Genomic DNA, 26890 nt, shown 5'->3' on the forward strand with positions numbered 1-26890 from the left:
GACCTCTCTGGACTCCCACCCATCCTACCACTGTATAGGGTGCTCCCAGCAAAACACACGTAGGTGGAAGCTAGCCTTCAGTGCTTATCTCAGTGCTGTGGAAGACAGAGTGAAGAAGATCCTTGTGAAAGGTGGAACTTTTTAAGTTGACTCATCTAGAAATATTTCTGTCTCTGGCCAGTTATTGTTGAAGCATTAAGGAGAGACAGCAGGGAGGAACTGTTAGAGCGTAGGCTCTGACTACATGCCAGACCAACAAATAACAGCCAAACCCTGATGAGAAGTTTTTTAAAATGCATGCGTACCATTAACTCCAGTACTTGAACACCAAATTGAAATTGCAATTCTAGCATCTAATTCATTTAAAATCTAGAAGAGAGGTTCCCTTCTCCAGGCAGAGGACTGGAGTGAAAATAAGAATTGCAAGTGTTACTTCGGAAGGAACACCTAAACCTCAGTGCAAAAGAAGAGTAACTGTGGAGTCCTCGAAGCAGGACATACTGCAGCTCATTCTTTCTTTCACCTGAATGCACAGCTCAGAAGTAAGGCTAGACAGTCTTGGACTACACCAAGATGAGTTTTGTTAATTGTCAGTCCTTGAGGTGTATATGCTGCACTGCTGAAACTCACAGGTTTGACTTGCTTATAATAGCAATGGGAGGAGAAACCGCTCATCTCACTGATCAACGATAAAATGTCACGTTTTGCGACTGCCCACAGAAAAGATCCCTGAACTGAAAATGGCAAAAGACCTGCTGATTACCCATCGCTAACAAAATTGATGGGTCAGAAGAGGATTGTGGGGGGTCTACAATCTACTGCTTATGCTCACAATTCAGTGCAAATATGACCCTGTGGAGGAATATTTGCTATCATGAAAAACAGAACGGTAGGAAAGTGAGTTGAGGGGAAGGCACATTTTTGTTGGTCTCAGATTTCTAAATTGATTGTCAGAAGTTCCTCCATCCTAATATAACATTTACCTGCGTGCATGAGGTCAAAGGAGCTGATGAGTCGGTTAAAGACTAAGTCAGCCATGGTGTATGAGGTGCCAAGGATGAAAAAAGTTGCTTGAAGATGAGTGTGCCTGCAGTTATATGTGTATGTGTGCACACTCCAGCCATGTCTCCCAATATGACTTCCCCCCATTTTCCTCATCAGATTGAAAGCTATATTCTCCAACACCAACTTTTAAACAATTTGGAAGGACAAATTCAGGAGAAAAAAATATCCCAACCCTTGCTATTTCAAGTCAAAAGATGATGTTAAAAATCGTTGCACGATACCACAAGGTACTTTGGATGTAGTCAGTCAGTTCAGACAGATGTTGTATAATTGATTGTGTTGAACTGCTTTCAAAATACTGAAGAGTTAACAATTTGTAAGCATACATTTACCCTGTTGGCAGGAGTTATATTCTGGCTGCATAAAGCAGTGATGATAACGGGTGTTTGGGGTTTTTTTGTGTATTTTGGGGGTGGGGTGGGGATCTGCTGCAGCATTAGCGCTTTTTAGAAAGAATGGTCCTTGAGGAGGTAAAACATACAATGAAAAAATGTTTTCATATGTTACTGAGGAGTCTTAATTCCTTTTGATTATTACAGAGCAGGTAAATGAGAACAAAAATGTCTTGACTTAAAGCATGTCTTTTGAAAATGACTCCTATTAATGTCTCCTATTTGGCACAAACCAGTAAAATGTTGCGATAAAAAGTGATGTTTCTACTGAAAACTGTTGTCCGATTCTAACAAAGTCCAATCTAAAGTGGTATATTCAAAGTCAATTTTTAACTCATGTGCCAATTTACCTTCATAACAAAAAATTATTTTCACTTAGAAAGAATCTGTAGTGAACATTCAACTATATGTTCATGCATTTTGCCCCATCCCCAATGTATCTATGATAAATAAACGAATCTCTCCAGTAACAATTCAATATTCCCTTTTCAAATAGTTATTAACTTTCCCTAGACCTTACTACTTTTTTCTGCTTTTCTGCTTGTTTTTTCTTCTTTTTTTTTTTTTTTAATATATTATATTCTTTCAGGTTAAGCACCAGCTTAATTGAAGTTAAATTGCAATTATTTTTAGTGGAGAACCAATTCTTTTGTAGAAGCACAAACCCCACTGTGGATTCTTCTTGGTGCAAACGAAGCTTCTGTTGTTACAGCTTGCACCTACAATTCATATAAAGACAAATCTATCAGCTTGATTTCTAGAAATCCAGTAGCTGAAATGGATCTGCTGTATTTTATTCATCGACCAGCCCTGGGGTTCAGATGGTTTATAAGATTTTCACCTCCTCTGTGTTTACAATGTATTAACTTCTTCCTCTTAAAGTGCATCAAAGTTTCACCATAAGCAGATGTTTTCAACCAAAAACCTTCCTCTAAAAGACGGAAGAATCTTGTTTGACTGATTTCATTCATTCAGGCTGCTACAGCGGTTTCTAGTGCAGTTACTCTTTTCAGCCTTGCTCTGGTACTCGTTTTGGTGACTCATTTGCTTTATACACCATTCCTTACCTGAATTAGCAAATGTTCTTCCTCAAGTGCACCTGACCTTCGTGTTGGAATCATGCTGAAAAAAGTATTGTGCTTTGATAGGGAAAGCTAATTTATTTTTAAGTATTGGGCTAATTTTTTCTCTGTCATATCCTCGATGAGTATTACAGTTTCTCTTCAGTTACGCTAAGGAGTATGAAGAGCCTCAGTGGCTCTGGTTAAAATGACAAAAAGTGTTTTTTTCCAAGGGAGACCTCTTCTTAGGTCTCTCATGGCATTCTCTGGTAAGCTAGCTCCCTTGCTGGTGCATGAGCATGATGCGTGGTTCGTGCTCTGTATCAAGTTGAAGGGCGCGCAATAAACTCCTGTAGCCTGCAGATTAATCTTAGAGGTGGGAAGCAACCATTGAGAGTTCTTTGCCGCTTAACCATTTCAGTTCCCTGCTCTATCAGCCATTTAGGATACAGAAAGGGGCCAGCCCTGTGAAAGTATGGGCACAAACAGAATTCCAGACGCGTTTTTGCTAGGCCCAACTTAAACTCTAGTTCACTGTCTCCTAAAAATGGCATGTTTTTTTTTAGTCTTCTCCCCTCCCCCTTCACACAGCTCTTCTGTGGGATCCCATCTCTCCGCCACCTCTTGTCACTGCAATTCTAGGCAAAGAAAGAGCCAACTCCGCAGCCAGTTGTTGCTCCGGAAGAGCAACAACTGAGGGTGATGACTGGGTGATGGCTGGCTGCAAGCATAGACCCCGCTGGCCATGACTTGGCTTGAGCTGAGGGTCTGCCAACAATTAAAGGATTAAAGGCAGATGGTTTGCTGCTGGAGGCACGCAAAAGCACTTTATTTCCCCCCTAGAACCTTCTGTGACTCAGAGTGAAACCCTGCCATACATATAAAACTCTTCCAACTGTGTGAATTGAAGGAATTTGGCATTTCACAAGAGTGCTCAGCATTTTATGGGAAATGGACTATAAATGAGTACAGTTAATTGTTGTGCATACATTTTAAATGTAATATAAACTGTTTTTGCCTCATTACCATGTTGTAATAATGGAGTCATGACTTTTTCGAGAAAAAAAAAAACAGAAGATGTGATTCAGATGACCCCGGGAAATAAGCTTTTATAGTAAATTGGAAAAATAAAGCTGAATTTCACAATATTGTGTTATATATCAGTGTAGCATAGTAAGCGTGATTTGCTTTTGTCTTTTGAAGATAGCTATCTAGTAATTTAATACTCTACTTGTTAGCAAATGAACATATATTTCCAACACAGACTCTAGATTAAATCTTAAAAAATGATAATGTGGTGTTTGACCTCCATAGTTACTGCTTGATAAAATATAAGTAAATATGTTGTTTAAAGTATGCAGTAGACAAATATATAAGCAAAGGCTTCAGATATTATGGTGATACTGTTTGCAAAGAATATTAGCATTTACTGATCATTTCTATCGTTGTTGCTGTTATTTTATATTAACAAATCTTTAATTACGTGAATGCCAGAAGGATAAATTCACAAAAATGAAAATCACTTTACATATAACTTAGTGGGATAACAATGTCTAGAACCTACTTTAGAGAAGCCATGACAGGCGTCTTTCATTCAGCAGTCTGCCACAACAGGAAATGACTTCCTCTAATACGCAAGGAAATAAATAAAGGTCAGATGGTTCGTTTGTCTGCATTTGCTTTGCACAGTTCTACCAGTAAAACAGGATGTTTTCTATTAACATGGCTCCAGGTTTCCTGTTAACAATAGCACCAAAATAAGGACCAGATTTTGTCTAGGTGAAATTCACTCCCCCTGCAAAAAAGCCCTATTGCCTAGAATCTGCCAAGAAAAAAGCTGCAGTAAGATGTGGAAGCTGCTAAATTTATGTGTGAGCACCAGGCTGCGATCCCTACAAGCTTACAGGGCTTAGGTACTCAGTTTCCACTGAAACTCCAAGAAGGTGAGCACCTTTGTTCTTAAAGCCTTTTTGAAAATTCCAGCCCCGTAAGGTGTAACGGCCTCCCATTATTTGCTCAGGGACAGTATGTGTATATACATATATATGGGTAGTGCCTTGGGTAGTCACAATCTATGCCAGCGAAAAGAGGAGCGTAGAGCATGCATCTTCTCAGCTGTGAAGAAGCAGCAGCCTTGCTGAGCCGTGCTGCTTATGAGACAGGCTACTGGATTTTCCTCACAGACCACACTTGACTAGTGCCCTTAAGCGATCCTAAGCTCAGCCAGGAAGACAAGGGGCTGTGAGTTAATTGTTGGCAAACTTTGAACTGTGTGGGCTTCAGGGGAAAGGAAGGGCTTTAAGTCAGCCGCATGTACACTGGATGTTCCATTTAAGCAGAATGTGGTTTCTGTTGAGGTATGTTTTCTTTGGCTATTTTTTCACGAAATGTGCAATTACGAAAAATAAAATATTTACAACATTACAAATGAAATTTCAGTGTCAGCTTTTTCTGTTAGAAAATGGAATATTCCTCTGTGCAACAGGTGAATTATTTTCCTTGGGGGTCAGATACGAAACTGATTTCAATACAGAGAACAATAAACTTATTATTACAGCTAAATACTTTCTGATCAAGAAGTTTCCCCGTCTTCAGCGGTGATGCTTGTCCCATAGCTCCCATATCAGCTGTGTGCCAGGCTTCACAGTAGTTGCTAACCAGTCGGATCCCATTTGCAGTTGAACCATGCCATATTACTTTTTGAGGCCTGAAAGGTAATGTTAAGAAGTTATTTCCTGAAAAAGTCTCTTTTTTGCTTTATTCAGCTGCACATCTATGTGTATGGTGACCTGTATTTCTGCTTTCCTTCTGCTTGAAGCAAACAGTGGGTAGGGAAAGATGAACACAGAAAAGTGAGGAAGAAAAGGAGAACACAACCTGATATCTCATTCATAGGTTATCAGAAATGGAAACGAAAGATGGCATAATTGAAAAATTTTTATCACATTTCTAGTAGGCCAAGATACTGCTACTTGTACTATCTGGTAAAAGTACATGTCATGTAAAACTTATAAATGGTAATGTAAACTCACCAAGATGGGTCGGTCATGACGTTCCTCCCATCAAAGGAGTATATTGGAACATGAACGTTGAATTGTCCACCGTTTCCATTAAATATGAATTCCCAGTTATTGAAAAGTGTTTCTCCCTGTTAAAATTTCAAAGCCACATTTACAAACAAAACAAATCCAAAATCCACATCATAGCAGACTTATCGACTTATCTATACATCTAAAATCTTATCTGCATATGAGAACACTTATGATTCCAGCTTTCACATCAGTTTCTGCATGATAGTCCTGAACAAGCTTGTCTCATCTATCATCTCTATGCTAATAGCTCTCTGATCCGCACCTTTGCCTCACAGTTGCATCTCTGTTCTGTTGTCACTCCAGATATTCAGCTTGATCATCTCCATTCCCACTGTCCTTTTCCTCCTAACTGTCTAAGGAGTTGTTTGAAAAATTGCTTAGAACTACCATAGCTATAGAAAAAATATAGAGATAATCTGTATTGGAACTTCAGTCGAGGTCACAGTTTTGTGAAAAGCGTGGCAAATGTTCAAGTCGAAAGCCTTGCATCAGGCTGCCTCTCCATCTGCTGTTATGTTTTTCCAGTCAAAGTTGAAACAACATTGTCTTTACAAGTTTGTCTCCAAGGCTCTGGATTTGCATGCACTTCAGAGTAGCATCCGTTCTGCATGTTCCAAGTATCCCATGTTATTCCTGTGGGTTTCTTTGGCCGTTTGTTCTGGGCGCCAGCCAATGCTACATGGTTTGTTTTCCTCAGTTTTACAGCGTGCCTGTTTATGTGAGACCACAAAATGACTCATGCTCTAGACTCTCCTCTCAGTTTCATTGGGGTAAATCCAGTACCACTCCTAAGCACAGGATTTGCCTTTATCTTTAGAAATGAAAAAAATAGGTATTTTAGCCTACCATATACTCTGTGATCATACTAGAAGGTAGAACACAATAGCTGTCTTTACGAAAACTTTCCCTGCCAATATAAAAAATATCCAGAAAGCCGAACATCGTGCTGTTGCTTTGTCAGCGGTCTGCTCGAAGTAGGGTATTCTCCTAACTTCATTTCTACCACTAGTCTTAGGATATTGAAAAAAGCAGCCCTTGAAAACGGAAAGGAAATGTGAGACGGTCTGGAACTTTCTACTTTATCACTACAATTGCATTTCTTGAACCCGACTCCAAAATATGCAGCAAAGCTGCTTCTTTATAAAATGCAGTTTGGGTTGAAACTGTCTGCTCTTGTCCTTTTTCAAGATTTTGGGGCACCTACAGCCTATCCTTATATAACAAGTACTAAGGACTCATTTTTACCTTAAGATTGACTATTGGTAAATGGTATCGGTCTGTTTTTCTGACAACTGTGGCCAGATCTTGCAAATGCGATGAGAGGAAGGCTCTATAGGTAGCTGACAATCCTGCTTGTTGGGCCTGTTGAAAACACTGAAAATCTGCTCGCATGTCACCAGAAAATGGTGAGTTTAAAGCCACCAGATGCAGCTGGAAAAAAGAAGAAGAAAAGCTACTGTTTTTTTTTTTTTTAAGTTTATAACACAAGGAAGACATATATTAGAAACAAACTAGACCCCCTCCCCCCGGCTCCTGCCGGCATAAGAACTAATACCTTCCGTACCAGGTATGAAAGTTATTTGCTGCCATAACATTACATTTCTTAACTATGAGACCCATAGCAGAAATACCTATTTATCTTCAAACATTAAGGAAACCATGATGAAGATTATATAGTCCTAAAAAATAAAGTTCTTTTAAAAACAGCTAATATTTTTAAGCAGAAGCCTTGGAGTTATCAGACGAACAAAATCCCAAATCCTACAAGCACGAAAATAGGTAGTAAGAAGTGAGCATATACCATTTAAAAATTCACTGCTATCAAATACAAGAAGCAGCATGCTAAGTACAACAGTATAGATGCAAGAACTAACCCACATTTTTGTTGTTTGGGGTTTTTTTTTGGGGGGGGGGGGGCGGGGTGGAGTGGGGTGATTATCCATAACCCAGTTACCTGGCTTTCTTTGTCTAAATATTTTTAAGTATTTTAAATTAAAGCTTAGATTCTAAAGTGCCTATCTAAAACAAGCAGCACCACAAAGGTAGAAAATATTCTAGTGAATATTTTAATGATTTAATTGTAACACTATTGTTAACTTAAAAACTGCTGCGTGTTGTAGGTACAGTTATTAAGTGAAGAGGTATTCCTAACTCAGAATCAGGCTGTTTTTTCTTTGAGATGGGAAAGGGGCTAGGATCATGAAAACAGATCTGGAGGAAACAATTTAAAATTGTCTCTGAGATGCCTAAACCAGTTAAAGAAATGTATTTGTAAATTTCTAAAGTCAAATGTGTGAATTTGAAGAGGAATTAATCACAAATCTCCCTCAAGATGCAAACTGTCACGCTTCAAACCACAGCTATGCAGTTACAATACAGATCTCATACTTACTGCTGGTCTTCCATTGTTCATATTTGATACTGGACTCAGCGCTGGAAGAGACTGAAATCCCTGTTATTTTAACACATGCAGAGAGATACGTTAAACACGTTAGATCAGAATTTTAGACACTTAATCATTTTCTAAATAAAGCAAACATAGAACACTGGAGAATCTGAAACTGCCCTGCCTCAAAACACGAAGCCGGAATATTCCACCTACATATCATCGATTTGATATGCCACATAAATATGTATTGAAAAGCTGTTCTGGCCAGAGCTGCTTTGCTAGACCTGAGTGTACCCAGTCCACAGTGCTCTGCCAGAGCTGGTATCAGCGCTGGATCGCATCTGGAGTCCTGCATGGCCTGCTCTTGGCAGGAGCAGAAGACCAGTTCAGGAAAATTAAACTGAAAGGGTAAGGAGGATGTGGAAAGAGAAAATGTAGTGGGTGGGAACGTTTCCCAAGGCCTCGGTAATTCCCTCTCCTAAGCTACTGGCATGTAGAGACCAGAAGGTCGATGAGCTTCAGAGCTGTTTCAGGAACGGCAAAGTTTTCTTCTCTAGTTACGGTAAGTATGAGTAACAAGCCACTGATTGTACCAGCTGGGAAACTCACGGGGTGTCAGCTGGAGGCTGCAAGACAGTTTCTTACAACATGATGTCTAGACATTTTCCCAGTGTGCTAAGTACACTTCTCTCTGACCTACTCTTAACTTTTTCTTTATTTCTTTCTGGCCATCTTCCTTCTTGCTTCTCCTTCCTAGCACTCTCTTGTCCTTTCGTTATCTCAGCAGTCAGATCAATGAACCTGTCATCAATGAGACTGTTCTCTATCCCCTTTGTCACTTCTTGGTTTTCATCCTCGTGCAATTTTTTTTGGTACAGACCGCATGTTCACATGCAGGTTGGTAGAATAATTTGCAGAATGGGGTCAGGTACAAACCAACAGTTGAGGCTTTAGAATAGACCCTCAGCATACTGTGGGATAAACTACATGCAGGTGATGATGATGTACTCTGAATACAGGATTATAATCTCGGAAAGAAAACCTGCTTTTCAAGAAACACTTTTCTGAGTTTCCTTGAAAGGGACCAGGGCTTGATATGACTGACTTCAGAGTTACAAAACAGAATACTGTTGTGTTTGGGTTTTTTTTTTTGTAGGCAGCCTGCTTTGTTCTGCTTTTTGTAGGTGCTGCTTTGTCTCTGTAGTGTTTGGAGTCTCAGAAGATAATGGAAACAGATGACTGGCCAGTGCGAACCAATTTGCAAGCTTATGTTGTGGTAGGATGCTTATTTTGAACTAACAAGTCTCTGTTGAAAATTACGTTGTGCAGGGATCTGCCTGCAACTTCTGCCATGTGTATTGCCTGTTTTTGCACATTCAGACTCAGTTTTTCACAGTCCAATATTTTGTACTTACATGGCTTGATATAGCTGGAGGAGGAAGGCTGTCAGCAGGGATAGGAATTAGCTCACCAAGCTGAAAGAACCCAAAAGGAAAAGCAAACAAAACTGTATCACCAGCAGCTTCTGAACTAAAAGAAGGAATCTTTGCACCCATGCTTCTCCACCCCTGTAAAAAATATCTGCAACACCTCCATTTTGGGTAAGGGAGTTGGAAAGGATTAGGATGTAGTGTGATAGTACCTGCAATTTTCTCCATCCATTTCGAACACGGATAAAAACCTCACTAATTTCGCTCAGATAGATTAGCGTACCTTCTGCTACCAAATGAACTTTTTCCAACATACCCTTAATGTTTTGGAATGTCGTAACCTGCCAAATAGGAAAACAAAACATGCTTCTTCAGACACACAAAATATTTTTTAAGTTAAATTATTAAATTGAAGTCTCATTTGAACACATAAATGTCAAGGCTTCTTCCCGCAGGAAATGCTCATAAAGTTGGTCTCACGTCATTTCATACAAAGAGCTTGAGTAACCTAAATATCTTGCTACGCTTGCGTACCAGCATCATCATTCTGTGGATTGTAGTAGAACTACACCAATAGTCAATTTTGCACAGAGTGAGGATCGTTGCATCTCTATAGTTTAACATGTTAGATCAAAATGTCAGAGTTCAGAAGAGATTTGATAAGGCTTAGAAATATCACACACAATTCTAGATACATTTGTTTCTGTTATATTTTTCTTAGTGGTGCTGTGATCTCTTTTCTTTAAGGGTGTTTTCTTCCATCCCTTTCGTTATGTTTCCAGATGTCACTAGCTTATACGGCAAGTATTTTTCAATTTATCTTTTATAGACCATCAAGAGGCTTAAAATGATGTTTGTCAGATATGGACATTGCACCTATTACCTCTGTCTTTGTCACCTGAAGATAAAAACAGAGTCGTCTGTGTTGCTCCTACAATCTGTTTGATAATTGCAGTTAGTGTAAAATCAGGGGCAAGTTTCTTAAGAGAGTGTCATTTCTTTTTAATTTCTTCAGTGTCAGAAGGCATATAAATGCTTTATGAATCATGTAGACCTTACTATAGATTTGCATATTGTTTTTTAATGTTGGTTTTGACTTAAGTGGTTTTGGTTCTCTCAGCTCTCAGCCTGTAACTACAGCCCCCTACCTTGGGGCACCAGTCTTTGAACATCCGTTTCTCCCCTGATCTGTAATCATTGTCAGGTCCTGAATTTTCATGAGAAAAGGCAGTTAGCAGAGGCATAACGCTATGATGGGAAGACATTAAGAAACTTACACTCAGATTCTTGTTAGTTCAATTGATATGATGTAGATGATCTGAAAGTCTGCTTGTTTATTAGTCCGTTCTCGAATGATTGCCAAATATATCCAGCGAATTTGCTTTTCTATTATAACGTGAGAATGTGGAAAAGGAAAAAATTGCAGTAAACCCCCTCTGCTAGCTTGAATAATTTTTTTTTTCAGAAACTACGAATACTTAATTTAGAAATTAACGAGACAGAAATCTTAGTTGTCATTTTTACTGCATGGATATCTGGGATACAATTCTAATTTGATTCATGCAATAAGAAAAGGAAACAAATTTGTATTTTCTAGCACAACAATTTTTAGATTTGCTAGGGAAATCTACAGTTTTCTTCTTAGAATCAAATGATCTATATTACTGGGTTTTAATCCAGTAATGTAAAGCATTTTTTTCATGGAAACTGGGCATTCAGTTGTTATTCTAGTATCTCAGCATGCTAAGTTGCCACACTCTTTCAGGGATACTGCTTTGAACGTGGAATATGTACCTTTCCATTACTTTAGCATGCCATTGATCTTTGCATTTGTTTGAATAGGCTGTTACTAACAAGGCAATGGACAAGCTTCCCTCATCACTTTCCTCAGCTATATGGGTTCCCTGCTGAAAAATTATGAGGTTCAGAAAACCAGAAAACATTCTAATAAATAAAAACACAGGACAGAGCTCTCCCTCCTCTCTCAGTGCTACCAATGTTCACCAAAAGTTTTGAAGCGAGGTTTCAACAGGAAACTTCCTTGTTTTGTAGTCTTACCAGGTTCCTGGTTGCAGGTGGCCCTGGCTCTCCAGGAGGTCCTGGTGGCCCAGGCATTGTGGCTGCTAAAATGAAACAAGCATACAATACATGTTGAAGGTCATCTTTTTTGAGAAAGAAGGTGAGTGACATAAAGAAATGACCTAGTGGTGGTGTTTAGGAGTAGCAGGAGATTTAAATAGCTGTAGACCACCTAAATTCTTGAACAGTCAAGTTCTGAATAGCTGTGTTCAAGCCAACTACAGAAAATGCATTCTAAGGATTTTTTTTTTAAAAGCAGTGGTGAAACTTAGTCTGTTCTCTGTTTCTTGGGAGGTTAAGGTCAACAAATTGCAATCTGTTGTAGATACTCTGCAAATGAAGAACGAGATCCACTTAAATTGACCAGAATACTCTTCTGCTAGCTGCTAATGAAAGAGGAAGAATGTGTATATGGAAGACGAAGAACTTTTAGCTCCTGCCTGTATAGGCTTTGAGTGAGTCAATATATTTTTTGCTCTAAAAGGAAACAAAAATGAACTTTTCCTTAGATAAAAAATTCAAATGAACTTTTCCTTAGATAAAAAATTCACAAGTGTAAACTCAGCTTATATTTCAAAGCAAAAAAGAATTCTCCAATGATATGAAGTTCTAAGACTGCGTCTAGTACCTAGTACCTGTCTCTGCTCCAAAATTGGATTTCTTCATCTTAAGCTGAAAGTCCCTGTTTTCTGGAGTAAAAACTCATTTCTTTTAAGGAAGGAAAGAAGGAAAGATATGGAAGACTGAAAGCAAGCACGCTGTGCAAATGCATATAATGATAATGGGAATTTGAATCTGTTTAGAAGAAAGAGCTTCTACACATGGACCCTGCTGAGCACCATGGCGTGTCCCAGCAGGGCTCTGTAGCTGAGATCTGGGTAGATCTTGTGTTAACCTTAAGCAGAAATTCCTTCGGTAGAGGAAAAGAGAGATGTAAAGTGAGGGCAAGAAAACAGGTCCAGGGGTATCCAGGAGAGTACACTACTATACTGCTGGGAGAAAATATAAAAGCCTCACTAAGAAATGTGATTAGGAATGGAAACGCATGAGAGATATTAGGACATGGGAGAAAGAGATCTAATAGTTGGTGGATAGTTGTCAAACTACCTGAGCATAGGGAAGTCTAGCACGTCCTGCCTAGCATGCTGGTGAATCTGGAGTATGAAACACGCGCAAGGAACTCCAAGGTTCAGCTCCTAACCACTGCCCAATTCTTACCTTGCTGGGCACTTAAACATGGTGTACAGCTGCTCTTAGCTATGCAAAAAGTGATATAATCCCAAATACGGACAGAATTGCTCTTCAAAAGTGAAGCAGAAATGGAGGAATGTAGGAATATTCTCTGAAACTACGCTCTGGAGGAATTTTGGTAAGCACATCTGTTAGCCCAAACCCAAACCCACTCATCCACAGCTTACTGGATACGGCAACTAAACAGACTAAGGGAGAGTAACAGAAGATAAGCCAAACGAGCGCACCTTCTGCCTTCATAATTTTCAAAGGAATCAGGATCACAGTGATTTTCAGTGACAGTGAAGCTATAAATTCCCCTCCACCCTTACAAATAAATTCCGTGAAGAAGTATTGACTGTCTTTTATTGTATCTTTCTACTCTGAAGTAGTTTGATAGTCCAAATAAAGGACTGTAAGATACATGTTAAAAATATAGTTTGAACCATTGAAGAGTCCATAAGGGTTAACCCTGAGAGCACTGCTGCATCCTAGAGCTTGCATTTTACTGATCCGTACCCCTTGAATTAGGAGGCTGCAGTTACGCACCAATAAAGCAAGTTCTAGTGTTCAAAAATGTTTGTTTTTGTGAAACCTGGAGGAGCCTTGAAATCACCTTTTACAAATTGAAGAATCCATGCTCTGACCCATTTACAAGGATCCTCCAGAGCAGTTCCTTCATGTCAATGGCAGGGAAAAGGGGTTCAGTTCTCAGAAGTGTTCAGAGCTATTTATCTGCAGATAAGCCATTCCTCTTTCCCCATATTACAGTATGTAAGCCACATATTACAGTAAGCAAGAACTTTAACAGATATAACTGTGCTTTGAAGATAGGAAATAAATAAACATCTGTGTTCATAACATTTAGTAAAATGGACATCTATCAGTGGTCTGCTTAAAGAACCTTCTTACAAAGCAAAGAGGAAAATGTGTAGGAGGATGATGAAGACTAATGGCAGAGATGAAAAGCGAAAGTATAGGGATGGAGTACTAATAATAGTTTGTTTTGTCTGTCTGGGTCTCTTAGCTAATATTCAGAAGTGCTTAATAAAGTCCTCTATGGACTTTATGGATGCTGAGGATCTGCCATACTATAATGATCAGGAGCTAATTCAGGTACAGGCCTATGTTCCAACGTTGAACATATTAAGGATTTGCTCTTTCTCAAATATTCTTTGAACACTTCCGATAGACACTCAATTCATAGTATTTACTGGATGACAGATTGGGAGTCTCACCTTGTCCCTGGGCAGCTGTATAAACCAGTCTGACCAGGTTGGAGAAATACCTGGAGAGAACAACAAATTGGAGACAGAGAGGTCTGCTCCCCAGACTAGCATACTGGAGACACAGGTCTTGCGGAGAAACAGACTGATCATTAGTTCTCAGAAATGGAGATCTGTATTAGCCAGACCTCCCAATTTTTAGGTGGGCCAGATCTGCATTGTAGCCTCTCTATGCGGTTAACAATTCCCTTTCTGTTAGTACACCACCTTCAGCTGAGATTAAGGAATGCTTTGCTCTGGTTTTACCTGGCTGGATTCCCATGCTGGTCTCAATTCCCAGAGGGAGTCATTTGCTCAGGCAGACCTGTCGAGTAGTATCAGAGGAGCCCAGGACCCTATCCACCAGAACCTAGTCTAAAGACTGGGCATTAACAGTATGAGGCCTCTCACTAGCAGACCTGTGACCCAAGAAGAGTCAGAAGCACAAATGCCTTGAAGTGTGATACTTGGTTTATAGCCATGTATTCCCTTTGATGCAAGTTTGAGATAATTCACCTGAAGCTCCAGTGCCACCTTGTTTGCAAAGCTCCTCCCCTGATGTGTCTGTCTGTGGCATGTTTTACTCCTCTTCTAATCCAATAAGTTGAAAATCATTAAAGGCACAGTAACCAACCCTCCCAAAGTTTGTTTCTCTTCAGCATTTGCATAATAACTAGTTTCTAGAAGCAGTTCTCCAGCAATTTCATTCTAGACCTAAACTCTACTGTCGATACTGCCTTTCTATCAGAGAATCATGGAATCGTTTTAGGTTGGAAAAGACCTTTAAGATTATCGGGTCCAACTGTTAACCTAGCACTACCAAGTCCACCACTAAGCCATGTCCCTAAGCACCACATCAACACATCTTTGAAATACCTTCAGGTACAGTGACTCAACCACTTCCCTGGGCAGCCTGTTCCAATGCTTATCAACCCTTTTGGTGAAGAAATTTTTCCTAATACCCAATCTAAACCTCTAAACCATTTCGTCTTGTCCTGTCACTTGTTACTTCAGAGGAGAAACTGACACCCACCTCACTACAACCTCCTTTCAGGTAGTTGTAGAGTGTAATAAGGTCTCCCCTTGAGCCTTGTTTTCTCCAGGCTAAACTTACCCAGTTCCCTCAGCTGCTCCTTATAAGACTTTTCTCTAGACCCCTCACCAGCTTTGTTGCCCTTCTCTGGACACACTCCAGCATCTCAATGTCTTTCTTGTAGTGAGGGGCCCAAAACTGAACACAGTATTTGAGGTGCTGCCTCACCAACATGGAGTACAGGGGGATGATCACTTCCCTACTCCTGCTGGCCACACTGTTCCTGATACAGGCCGGGGTGCTGTTGGCCTTCTTGGCCACCTGGGCACACTGCTGGCTCATATTCAGCTGGCTGTCGACCAGCACGCCCAGGTCCATTTCTGCCGGGCAGCTTTCCAGCTACTCTTCCCCCAGCCTGTAGCGCTGCATGGGGTTGTTGTGACTCAAGTGCAGGACCCGGCACTTGGCCTTGTTGAACCTCATACCATTGGCCTCAGCCCATCGGTCCAGCCTGTCCAGATCCCTCTGTAGACCCATCCTACCTTCAAGCAGATCAACACTCCTGCTCGGTGTCATCTGTAAATTTACTGACAGTGCACTTGATTTCCTTGTTCAGGTCATTGATAAAGATATTAAACAGACGGGCCCCAATACTGAGCCTTAGGGAGCACCACTTGTGACCGGCTGCCAACTGGATTTAAGTCCATTCACCACATGGCTGATGGAGCATCTTGGGCCACATTAACATCTTCCTAAATTTAGCCAACTGCTCAAACTGATAGATTTTGCAAAGCTCTCAAAGGCAGCCTGTCTCTGTTATGTAGACTGCTGTTATGGTTTGAGGAACTCACAACAACCTGATACCAATATAAAATAGACAAGAATTATAGTCATCCAGTTATACCAGCAGGAAGCTGTGTGCTCCCAGCATTGGACAGCAGGTGTTGGACACTGCCAGCGCTATGGCTTTGGGAGGGAGAGAAGGGCTCAGGGGTCTGGCACCGGGGCAAAAAGTTCTCAGGATCACAGCCATCAAGGAACAGAGAGAACTTCTCAGCAAAGTTTCTAATTTATATTGAATGTGACACTCATGGTATGAAATAATCCTGTTGGCCAGCTTGGGTCAAGTGCCCAGGTCTCTCTCCTCCTCATCCTTGCACCCGGCGAGCTTGAAAACACTCAGACCTTGAAATCCACATAACAGAGCTGGCTATAAAGTAAATATTTTCACAAATTCAGACACTAGAGCCTTCTAAAAGTGCAGTTTTCCCTAGCATTAGAAGAGAAATTAGTCCTGTGTTGCTCAAACCAGGACAACTGCCTCCCAGCCACAGCCACAGCCAGGTTTTTCATGCCTCCCATGGCACTAGCCAGTGAGAACTGTTTGCAGAGAAATTGTCCCTTTTGTGCTCCCTGTTCCAACTCACGCCCCAGGAGAAATCGGTAGAGGGCAGGAGGACAGGGTGGAGCAACCTGGTTCAGGTGTGCCGAGCGGGTGGGCAGAGGGAAGAACAGGCATGTAAAGGAAGTGTCAGTGTGTGTGGGGGGGTGTGGGCGCATGCCTGTGTACTCGCATGTACCGTGAAAAGCAAAACCACGCTCTCTCACCTGAGCCATAAATTGCAGGGGGTCCTGGTGGGCCTGGTGGGCCAGGTGGGCCAGGTGGGCCAATTTTTCCATAACCTGGTAAACCAGGTAGGCCAGGTAATCCCGGAGGTCCTCTGGGTCCGACAACTGCATCCCCTTTTGGTCCCTGTCAGTGATAAAAAGCACTTCTTTGCATGTATCGGTTTCACTGCTGCAAGGGCCTTCATCTCTGGTGGCAATGTTTTCTGAAGGCCTGCCACCACACCACTGTTTAGACATGTGTCTGTACGTAATTTTCTTCAAGGAGGCATGGATATTAACAAAAAATTAAAAATCTGATGATATACTAAACTAAATTCAAGAATTTAAGTTTCAGAAGACTTTATGAAAGTTCTCGCACCTGTTCCTGAGTAGCTGGTATCTGCAAAACTCTCAACAGTACTCTCAAAGTCCTGGATCTCAACTCTGCTCATGCTGAGACTATTTGCTTTGATGTGTTTATAAGATAAGGGTTTGTCTGAAGGTGGAAAGCTTTAACATAAAGTGTGCCTATGCAGGGCGTGTCTCATGACGAATGTTACCTTCTCCCTCCTGTGACCAAACGTCAGCTCATAACCCTTAAGCTCTCCAGCTGCCAGTGTTCTAGATTAAAAAGGCTTCAACTCTCTACATTTCCAGTTTAGCAGCATGTCTTCAGCCCGAATGGGGAGGGCTTGCACTCCCTGCGCTCAAACTGGTCTGCATACATAGACAGTTTTTGGACCTTCGACTCAGAGAGCTGTGTCTCTGATGGATCTCAGCTGTGCCATCCAACTCCTCCTTGCCAGTGGAACAATTTCTAAACAGAGAGATGGTTCTCAGCGATGTGGAATAGCTCCAGGGGGATTTTTGAAGGTGGGCTTGCTAACCTAACACTTCATCCTCAGCTGTGACCCACCCCATTCATGCTCCTTGGCATAGAACGTGATAACAGAGTAAATGCAATGCGTACATTTGTTGCCAGATCCCAGGGACAAACTAGTTTCCAAAGAATTGGTGCATTTGATTCCAAAGCAGCTGTGGTGGCAATTGGCAGAAGATAAAACAACTAGGTAGAGATTAGACAGTGGCTGAATTTTATAGGAATAATCTAGATGGGTACACACTGGACTTTTAATTCATGGTTTTGGATTACTGGGACATAAAAGATTCATTATTTGGATGGCCAATAATTTTCAAGTCAGCTTCTGTCTAACTTTATATAGCCTATTTTGGCCTTTATGGAGATATAAGTAGTAGTGTCACAAGTTATTTGTACTGCCTTGATTTGTAATGTCATTAATAGCATGAATCTACATACTGATGTATTAGACAGCTGAGCGTAACATTATATCAGTCTTTCATAGCAAATTAATTCTGTGCACAACAGTGAAGTGTCTGTGTTTACGCCTAGTGCAACTCTCTTGTATTCACCTAATGGTTAGCGTATGAGGTTTTATATAGTTCTTAGCATCATCTTGATGTTTGTCTCTTTTTAGTGCCTTCTAAATTAAAGCAATGGGTAGCCACAACTATTCCTATTCTACAACTTGCGTGACTTACAACTAATCCCGGTCTTCCAGGTGGTCCAGGAGGTCCTGTCAGATAAAAACCTCCATTTGGTTCTCCTTTTTCTCCTTTTACACCAGTGACTCCGTTGTCTCCTTTTTCACCCTTTAAAGAGAATATATTTTAAAACACTGAGATGAAGTGAGATCAGAACTCTGTGCACTGATCTTTTAAAGTTACATGAAATATCTGAGCTTAATAAAGAAAAGCATCTTAAAATCTTTTTGACTTTACTACCTTCTTCAGTGATATGGAATGAAAAGGAATGCTTTCTCTATTGAGGCTGCAAAGCTCACTCATGGCAGGGGCTAGGGCAGGTTGGGTTAGGTGGAGGCAGAGAAAATACCTTTGTTGCTGTTTCCTGCTATTCTACCCAGCAAAACCTTGTTCTGTGCTGCAGCTGGCGGCAAAGAGAAAGTCGCAGGAAGCATAAAAGCCTGGCTTTCTACTGTTCTCCATCATCAAGAAAAAAGCAAAGCAAGAATGACCTGGAATGGACAGATATATAAAGTATGTGGCAAGTGAAGACTACTGTGCGTAGGATGAGAGAGAAGAGCAGGGGCGTGTACCCGGATAACAGAAGCATAACACCACACAAAACTGCAGGCACCTTGAAAAGCGTGTCTTCTCCTGTGCTTCCTAATTAACTATCACTTAGGTTGGGGAACAAGTAGATAAGAAGAAGTGTTTAAATACTAGGTCATTATCTCTCCATGCAAAATGAGTCACAGCAATTTTAGGTTCCTCCTCACACTATTTCCTTCTGTTTGTCTGGTGTGTTTTTTTTTTTCTTTCAACTTTTTTTGGTCTACTTTGTTTTACCTTTTTGAGAAATAAACGTGTGAACAGGCAAAGGGCAAAGCAAGAATGTCAGGTAGCTGCAGAAGGCCTGTAGTGGTGGCAATGTATAGCTCCCTCTCTGACTTTTCTTCTTTTTAGTTTCCCAGTAAACAGGACCACGAAGCTTTCTGTATGGCATGCCATTTGGCAGAGATGAAGGACTAGATGAAAAATGAGTTCTTTGTAGCTAAAGCTGTAAAGCTACAGACACTACTCTATAAGATCAAAGAAACTATATCGGCTCTGCCATGCGTGCATGGGGCGCTTTACGTCATAGCAATAACTTAGGCACACTCAGCCAAGCAGAAACAGAATCTGAAAATCAGACGGCATGAGTCCTTCAAGAAAACTGACAATACGCTGCTTTTAGTGGCATCGTTAAACAATAACTTGATTCAATTTTTTTTCAGATCTTCTACTGATAAAGAGCCTTGTTCACTTAAAAACATTTCAAATAGTATTGCATTGGTATTAATTGTCAGCTGGTGCAGTCAGGAGAATAATGGAAGAGAGAACATCAAGGCATGGGTGTATTTTCTTGTAAGATATTCTAGGAAAAGTCGTTTCTTTAACTTATTTTATTCAGTGTGTTTAAAAGATAAATAGTATAACATAGAAGTGATTCCCCCCTCCCCAGTGTGTTAATTGCTGCTAAATTTTTCTAGAAGCCCTGTAGGTAATGGATGTCTCTTACCTGAGCTGGCATGGAAACAAAAGCATTCATTTATGGCAGATAATTTATACCGACTTATGTTAGGAAACAGTGAATTATGACTCACTTTAATACCACAGGGAAGGTAAAAAGCCTCAGTAACAAAATTTTTTCAAAAGTAATCTATATATACTACTGACATTTGCTCTCTCTATACTTGCAATAAGCTTGTCTATGCAGCTGGAGTTTAAGAAATGACTATCATTTGTAATTGCTGATGCTGATTGTTGTTGATGTTGTTTTGTATATTTCACCATGCTATACTGCTTTATGCTTAATTTATAGGAAAGCACACTTTAACAAAAGCTTAACAGAACTCAAACACAAATGGGATATAATTACCTTTATGCTATTAATAAAGTGGCTGAAATACGATGGAGGCAGAGGTGGACCTGAAACATGAAGAAAATACAATAATTATCTGCAATTTTCTTTTTAAAAGCACTGCTTTGGATATTACTGGTTTAGGAGTTGAAAGAAAAAATATTTACAATAATACCATTAACCTTTAAATCTAACAGATATTTTTAGTTTGATTTCCTAACAAAGCAAGGCTTACATGCCCTATCTTGTCTGTCACTCCTCCACCTTAATAACTTGTGAATCTGATTGTGACTATCAGACAAATTTGAAAGCAAAGGAGGCTCAAAGTTGAAAAATTCCCAGTTTTCTGAAAAAATGGCAGCTGCACAGAGGGGGAAAGAGAAGCATCCAAACTAACCCCTTTGATGGAAACCAAGGTAAAATAAAAGCTTTCCATATGTTTTGCCAGCAGTGGAGTGGACAGTCAGTAGTTGCATTAGCTTTCATGCAAGGACAGTACCATAACTGACAAGAGAAAGAAATTATGTTAATGCCATGCCGCTGATCCTTGTGTTCCTTGACATTTTTCTGCATCAAAACCCAATGCCAGTATCAATGGTTATACCACCTGTGTTGTGTTGTCTGACAATGGTGCTCACCCAGCACTGTCAAGCCAGCAGAAAAAGTGTAAAAAGCCTTCAAATATTCTCTGTTTCGTGTATACCTGGAAAAAGACTGTTTTACAGCAGCCCGTAACAGCTCAATGCATTTTCTTCAAATGTGTTCTGATTAATTTTTGAGTTCTTTGTGTCCAACCCTGTGCCAGCCATAGGACACAGATCTCAGTATGCTATCGCAGATACAATTAAGTCAAGTAGACATTGTATGCATCTGTACTCTGGGACAGAAGTATATTCCCACTATGGCAGCTACTTTGATTTTGTTCCATCCCTGCCAATTACAGCTCACTGCAGTGATTTGCTTGATCCATGTGAGGGCATGGGGAACAGACAGATGGAATGGAATGGTAGATGTCCTTCTCAGATGTTTCTTAGTATTAATCTCTACACTGGGCAATATCTGAGATCTTTCTAGAATGACCAGTAAGCAGACTTGGCATGGGCAAGGTACATGAGGAAGAGAGACATCACCACTCAAAGTAGAAGTCAAAAATTTGTGGTAGTGAACCAGTAGGCTCTACCTACACTGGTAGGTAAATTGTATTAGACCAATTCCTCAGCCCTGAGGTAAAGTGGCACAACTTCCATCCATTCAGCTAAACTGTCCTCCCCGTTCCTGAAGCATGAGAGACTTCTCCATGCAGCCTATTGCACCAATCCCTGGCTTAAGCTATCTCCCAGACCACCCTATAGTGTGGGAAAGTGTTACTCGTTGTAGGCCAAATGCAGGCCAGGAAACATGGGAACAATTGAACTGCAGGACAATTGTCCTCTGTGTCCTGGGTCTGTTTAGTTTACAAGTATACACAGCCAGAGAAGTTTGCCTGACATGACTTCTCAACAGGTAAACCTAGTTCAGTTCTCTTCTGTAGACATTCAGCGGAGGGCTGGTAGGCAATTTTTGGCAGGACCTTTAGGAATCTTAACACTATTCAGAGGGAAACGTACTTTGTTGTGTGGCTTCTGCTGATAGATCAGACATTTTAATTTCATTTTTTTTTCAGATGTTGCTGAAACAGACTAACATGCATGCGCATAGTCAATGGCAAAATCATGCCCTCCTGACAATCATAAGGTCACAGAGCTTTGGTGACCTTTCTTTTAGAAAATGAGAAGCTACACTGCTTTCAGATCTTCTGATCTGGAAATTAACTTAGCCCCTGGAGAAACAGAACTCACTTATTACCAGAATTAAAGCTTGCCTAGCAAGAAGCCATCTTGCTGAACCTCCCTAATTTTCCATTAGCTCCATTCCTTCCAGGATTCACAGACAAAAGGGTGAAACTTCTTCTTCATACAGAAAAGAAGGTCTCAGGACAAACGAACAGGCCGAAGGGTGTATTTGGATGACTGTGAAAACTTCTCCAGAATGCAGATTGGCCTTTTGGGGAATGACTTGCAGGAAGGAAGGGGGTTGACTATAGTCAAGGCCTAGCACACTGCAATAAACACTGCATTTTCGATCAGCAGATCTTCAGCCTTAGGCAGTTGGGTCTGAGACTATGATACAGTGAAGTCTCCTCCTCTATTGCTAAATATGTTTTCTTACAAGGCTCCAGACTGTGTTCCTCCGGCCAGAAACAGCTGGAGCATCGCAGATGTGCTTGGAACACAGCACCTCTGCTCTGGATACTTACTATACCTGCCTCTATACAGAGTAGCTAACTAAACTGCAGCCTACCATTTACACACTTTTTGTGTTGGCTTCATAGTTTTGCATGGCATCAATTAACAGAGCCTGTTTGTAAGGCTGGAGAGGAGACATTTTGTGAAAAGAAAAATAAATCACTGCATGGACAAGTACCACCGTTAAGAAAGCTATTCTGGTTGCTGGAACTTAACAGATATTGTAGTGGAAGGAGCTTCAGCCATCTGTCCCTCAGAGAAGGTTTGGAAAAATTCCTGTACTTTAATCATGTGCCACTACCCTGCAACTTCTGGCTTGTGAATTTTCACTGTCAATGATTATGTGGATATCTGTGAGATCTAGAGAAATGGTTTGTATGAAATAATATTTTAGCAGCAACATCAATGAGCAAGAACCAAACAGGAATATTTCTTAGAGCATCAACAGAATTGGTCTTAGTTAACACATGATTCAGTTGGAAAACAAATTAATAATTCTCTGTTATTTTTGGAGAAAGGTGAATTTAGTTTTCAGTTTAAGCAGAATTCTTGTATTATTTCCACCATCCTTCACTAGTTGCAGTTTTACAACAAGATCATAAACGAAATCCTCTCATAATCTTCTCCTTCTGAAGCATCTGAAATCAACAGGTACAGGCAAAAATACCTAGGACATTAATTTGCATTAAATACAGAACTTGGGAGGGAACAGACAGGTTCATGATGGATAAACCAGCAGAGAAGAGAACATTTTCTTAATTTCTGTTTAGGAATGCTTCTTGCTGCTTCTTCTTACAAATTTATTGATGGCTAGGAAGCATTAACCACTTATTTTAAGGCACTGGATATTGATCAGAATAAAAATTGCTGAGGACAAAATAAGAAAACAGATTGTATTAGAACAAACACATGTCCTCTTAAAAATAACTAAATCATCATCTTCAGTCAACAAAACTGTGTCTTTGGAACAAAGACAGAAATATCCATATAGATGTAGTTTTGTATTTATTATCAACATACTAGAGGACAAAGATTATAAATTTGGTATAGCAACATTAATTTGATATACTGCTTCTTCTATTTCAAATGATTTCTGGCACTGATCAAAGCCTTATCTCAGTATATGAGATTTCAAGAAACGTATAGAAAAGGAAGAGTTTGTAATAGCAATCTTTTCAAATAAATACTTGTTCTGTAACTATTTTTGAATGTGCAAGAATTAGCAAGATTAGACTATCAACTTTTTGATACAGGAAAGTAAATCTTTGGTGAGGAACATCTGTTACGATGCTCCTACCACAAGTGAATTGGTATTTTTAGTTCACACAGACTTTTCATGATTATCACAAATAAAGCATAGGATATTAAAAAGTTGGTTAAAATGGAGTACTCACAAATATGCAGTACAGATACTTCTTTTCAGAAGACATTTTTAATAACGTTATGGCCTTTGTTGTTCTGTGTGTCAGTTCATCAAGGAACCTAGGTATAAGTCTTTAGACCAGTAAGGTTGCAGGGGTAAGTATCAAAGTCCTTTGTTGAATTACTTTTTAAGTTAAACATGTATTCCTTTACAGGATGTCAATGACACATCAGATTTAGTATACCTGGTGGTCCTGGAGCACCTTTGTCTCCCTTTTCTCCTTTTAAGTCCGCTGAACGGTGCAGCCCCCAGGAATCTCTGTTTGCTTTAGCACCTGCCACAAAAGCATCACAAATTCATGAGAACTTGCAAACAGCAGAGACTATAGCAGTGACAACCAAACCACCGAAAGTACATGTGGGGCATGCGGCTCCAGACCCCATATGCTTGTCTCATTCTCTTCAGGAACATTGAATGGCTGCCTGATTGTCCTCTCTTATCGACCCCAGCATGTGCAAGACAATCTCTCTCTTAACAAGTCAATCTTTCACTCTCTTTTCCCTAGCCACCTAGCCTAAGATCCTCTAAACAAACCTGTTCCCACTGCATTTGTGAATTTCGCTGGCTTAAGTGTAGAAACAGTTCTTGAGTTATGGCTCTGTGTTTGATACCACATCTTCTGCTATCTCCAGACTCCAAAACAAACCAATAAATGATAATATCTGCAACTGTGAATGTCAGAAATACCATTGTTTATTGTCCCTTCATGTCATAAAAGCATTGATAATGAAGAAAATGTTCTCTGAGGACAGAAATGCTTTTAGACTAACTTTCCATCCGTTGAACTAAGAGTAGAATCGCACCCAAATGCATCTGGATAAAACTTCTGTTTTTCCAGATATTATTCAACTTTCATGGTAAACTTACCCTATAAAATATCTGGGTAAAATGACCCCTGAGTATTAGTACAGGTCTGATTTCTCTCTGTTCTGGCTGAGTAATTGCGAATATCTTTACAAAATTCACATAAAATAGCGTCATTCTGCCACAGTAACATCTTATAGCCACTTTCTTCAGGTAAAAATGCCTTTTCAAGTTTAAGGTGAAGTGGTCCTATTTTGAATTATGAGCAGGAAGGCTGCTGAAGTACAATGACAACCAGATACAAGACACAGCTCTTGAAGTAATTTTCAATGGTTCCCTGGCTGTGGTATCTTCAGCCCTTATGGTCAGCTGGGATCTATGCTGGAGTCAGTGGATCACTAAGAACACTGTCTCTTTTCTAACCTGATACGATCACATTTGTGAATTTCACTGGGGCAAGCACAGAAAATCTGTGGCCTGGGTACCCAGTCGGTGCCCCATGACTTGGTGCCACTTATAAATAAGACTTTATTGGTAAGAAATAAGTAAAGACTTTATTGGTGAGAAAACCTTAGTTTGAAAAATAGTTACAGCATTTCCCCTTCTTCTAGTTGTGCAGAATGACTATAAATACAGAAGAATGAGAAGGACTTCTTCCCTTTCAGGGCTCCATGTTACAATGGAAGTTTCCAGACAGTTCCTCTCCACCCTTCTGGAGAGGTGAAAGCTGGTCATAATCCCATGGGTTTCCCCATGGTCTGTCTGATCTGCCTGATGACTCAGACTCCAGCTGTGAGCTCATGTTCAAATGCCTATTGACAGAAGAGTGGGGCCTCATTTTATGTTCCACTGAGGCCAATCACACTCTCTCTCAGGTATGCAGTTAGACACTTTTCATAGTTGCCAGCTGAACCTTAACTGTTCAACTCAGAGTCGTTTTCCTGGCAGATTTCCAGTCCAGTCATCGGTATTTTAGGTCATCTTAAAATATTGAGACAAATACTGTGGGAAAGCAATGAAAGATCGGCAAGGAGGATTGTAAATATGCTTGAATGACTCGCACCTGGGGTGCTGGGAAACACATATATCACACTAATTGTTGTTCAGTCTTATGTGCTTGCAAGTAGAACATCTGCACTTAGATAACGTAAGTTTGCTATGGACTCAGGGACACCTTATCTAGCTGCTTGAGAGTCCTGCCCTGTCATTGAAGAAGATCAAAGCACAGTGGGAAAACTATGCCTGCTTGAAGCTTGATATACCGGCAAGAACAGGGGGTCTGAGTGCTCCTGCTCTCTCACTCTCTTGCTAACAAGGACACTCTTGCTAATAAGAGCTGGCTGTCTCTCTCCGCGGTGCCTGCATCCCTTGCTTGCTTGCCTCTGCTTGGGTGCTGCTTCAGAGATTCCACGATCGATGAGGTATCAAGGTTAAATTTGTTCTTTGCCTTTCATCCATGGTTTTGTGGTTGTTCCTGCGTCCTGCCTGCATCGGCTCAAGCAAATACAGAGTTTATACAACCAGGTTCTGACTTTCTCTTCTTCAAGATATCTTCCTTTACCACTCACTACGTCCACTCTTGCCCCTTCTCCTGATCGCTTGCACTCTTTTCCTTCTCTTCCTTTCTTTTTCCGTTTGGATGAAGGTGGCTTGGTTTTTGCAAGTGACTCGGTCATTGCGGAGGGAGAGGAGTGGTTCAAGTTCAGTGATACCAGCCCACTGCCTGATCTCTGGACCATGCTAGAGAACTGGTCCCTAGATAGCAATCTCGCCCTCCAGAGACAGCCCTAAGCCCCAGCATTTGGAGCCAATATAACGCTACTGCTGCATTATTCAACTTGTTTTGCATGCACTGTTTTTGCCATGCAGTCTCTGACTTATCTGATTAAACTGTAAACTCTCCAGACTCCTTTGCACAGTAATGGGAACAATGATTTAATTCTCAGGAACATGGGAACTGGGAAACAGGTTCAGGCTGTATATTAGAGGCTGCAGTACTGCTTTTTTCCCCCCACAAAATTACTCTGAAAGTATAATAAATAGACAGGAATAAATTTTTACTATAAGTAGTTAAATAAAAGGGGGAAGACCACTGACTTTATTTCCTCTATGATCTTGATAAGACCTCCTTTTCCCTTGTGTATTATTGGATCATAAGAAAACTGCTGGCTGCTCCCTGTGGATGCTCTGGGACGCTGTTTTAATGTCCCAACCTTTTTTTCCAGCTCCCAGAAGCTCTGAAGGGACAAAACTATCACAGAACTTTCTGCTACCCTTGGAACTGAAGAAATT

General features: G+C 40.5%; 1 protein-coding gene across 1 annotated transcript in view; it reads right to left on the minus strand.

Annotated features, from left to right (window-relative positions):
* Positions 1 to 3318: 3318 nt before the first annotated feature.
* Positions 3319 to 26890, minus strand: part of LOC128904750 (collagen alpha-1(XV) chain-like) — a 150951-nt gene continuing 127379 nt past the window's right edge. The window contains exons 32-42 of the mRNA XM_054189417.1: positions 23979 to 24068; positions 20105 to 20154; positions 18205 to 18315; positions 16645 to 16789; positions 11488 to 11552; positions 9642 to 9770; positions 9415 to 9474; positions 8003 to 8062; positions 6856 to 7041; positions 5551 to 5666; positions 3319 to 5225 (exon numbers count right to left, since the gene is read on the minus strand). Of these exons, the coding sequence (XP_054045392.1) occupies positions 5009 to 5225; positions 5551 to 5666; positions 6856 to 7041; positions 8003 to 8062; positions 9415 to 9474; positions 9642 to 9770; positions 11488 to 11552; positions 16645 to 16789; positions 18205 to 18315; positions 20105 to 20154; positions 23979 to 24068 (1229 nt within the window). The 3' untranslated portion in view covers positions 3319 to 5008. The remainder of the gene's footprint in view (positions 5226 to 5550; positions 5667 to 6855; positions 7042 to 8002; positions 8063 to 9414; positions 9475 to 9641; positions 9771 to 11487; positions 11553 to 16644; positions 16790 to 18204; positions 18316 to 20104; positions 20155 to 23978; positions 24069 to 26890) is intronic.

Source organism: Rissa tridactyla, chromosome 2 (assembly GCF_028500815.1).
Source record: "Rissa tridactyla isolate bRisTri1 chromosome 2, bRisTri1.patW.cur.20221130, whole genome shotgun sequence".
Classification (NCBI taxonomy): Eukaryota; Metazoa; Chordata; class Aves; order Charadriiformes; family Laridae; genus Rissa; species Rissa tridactyla.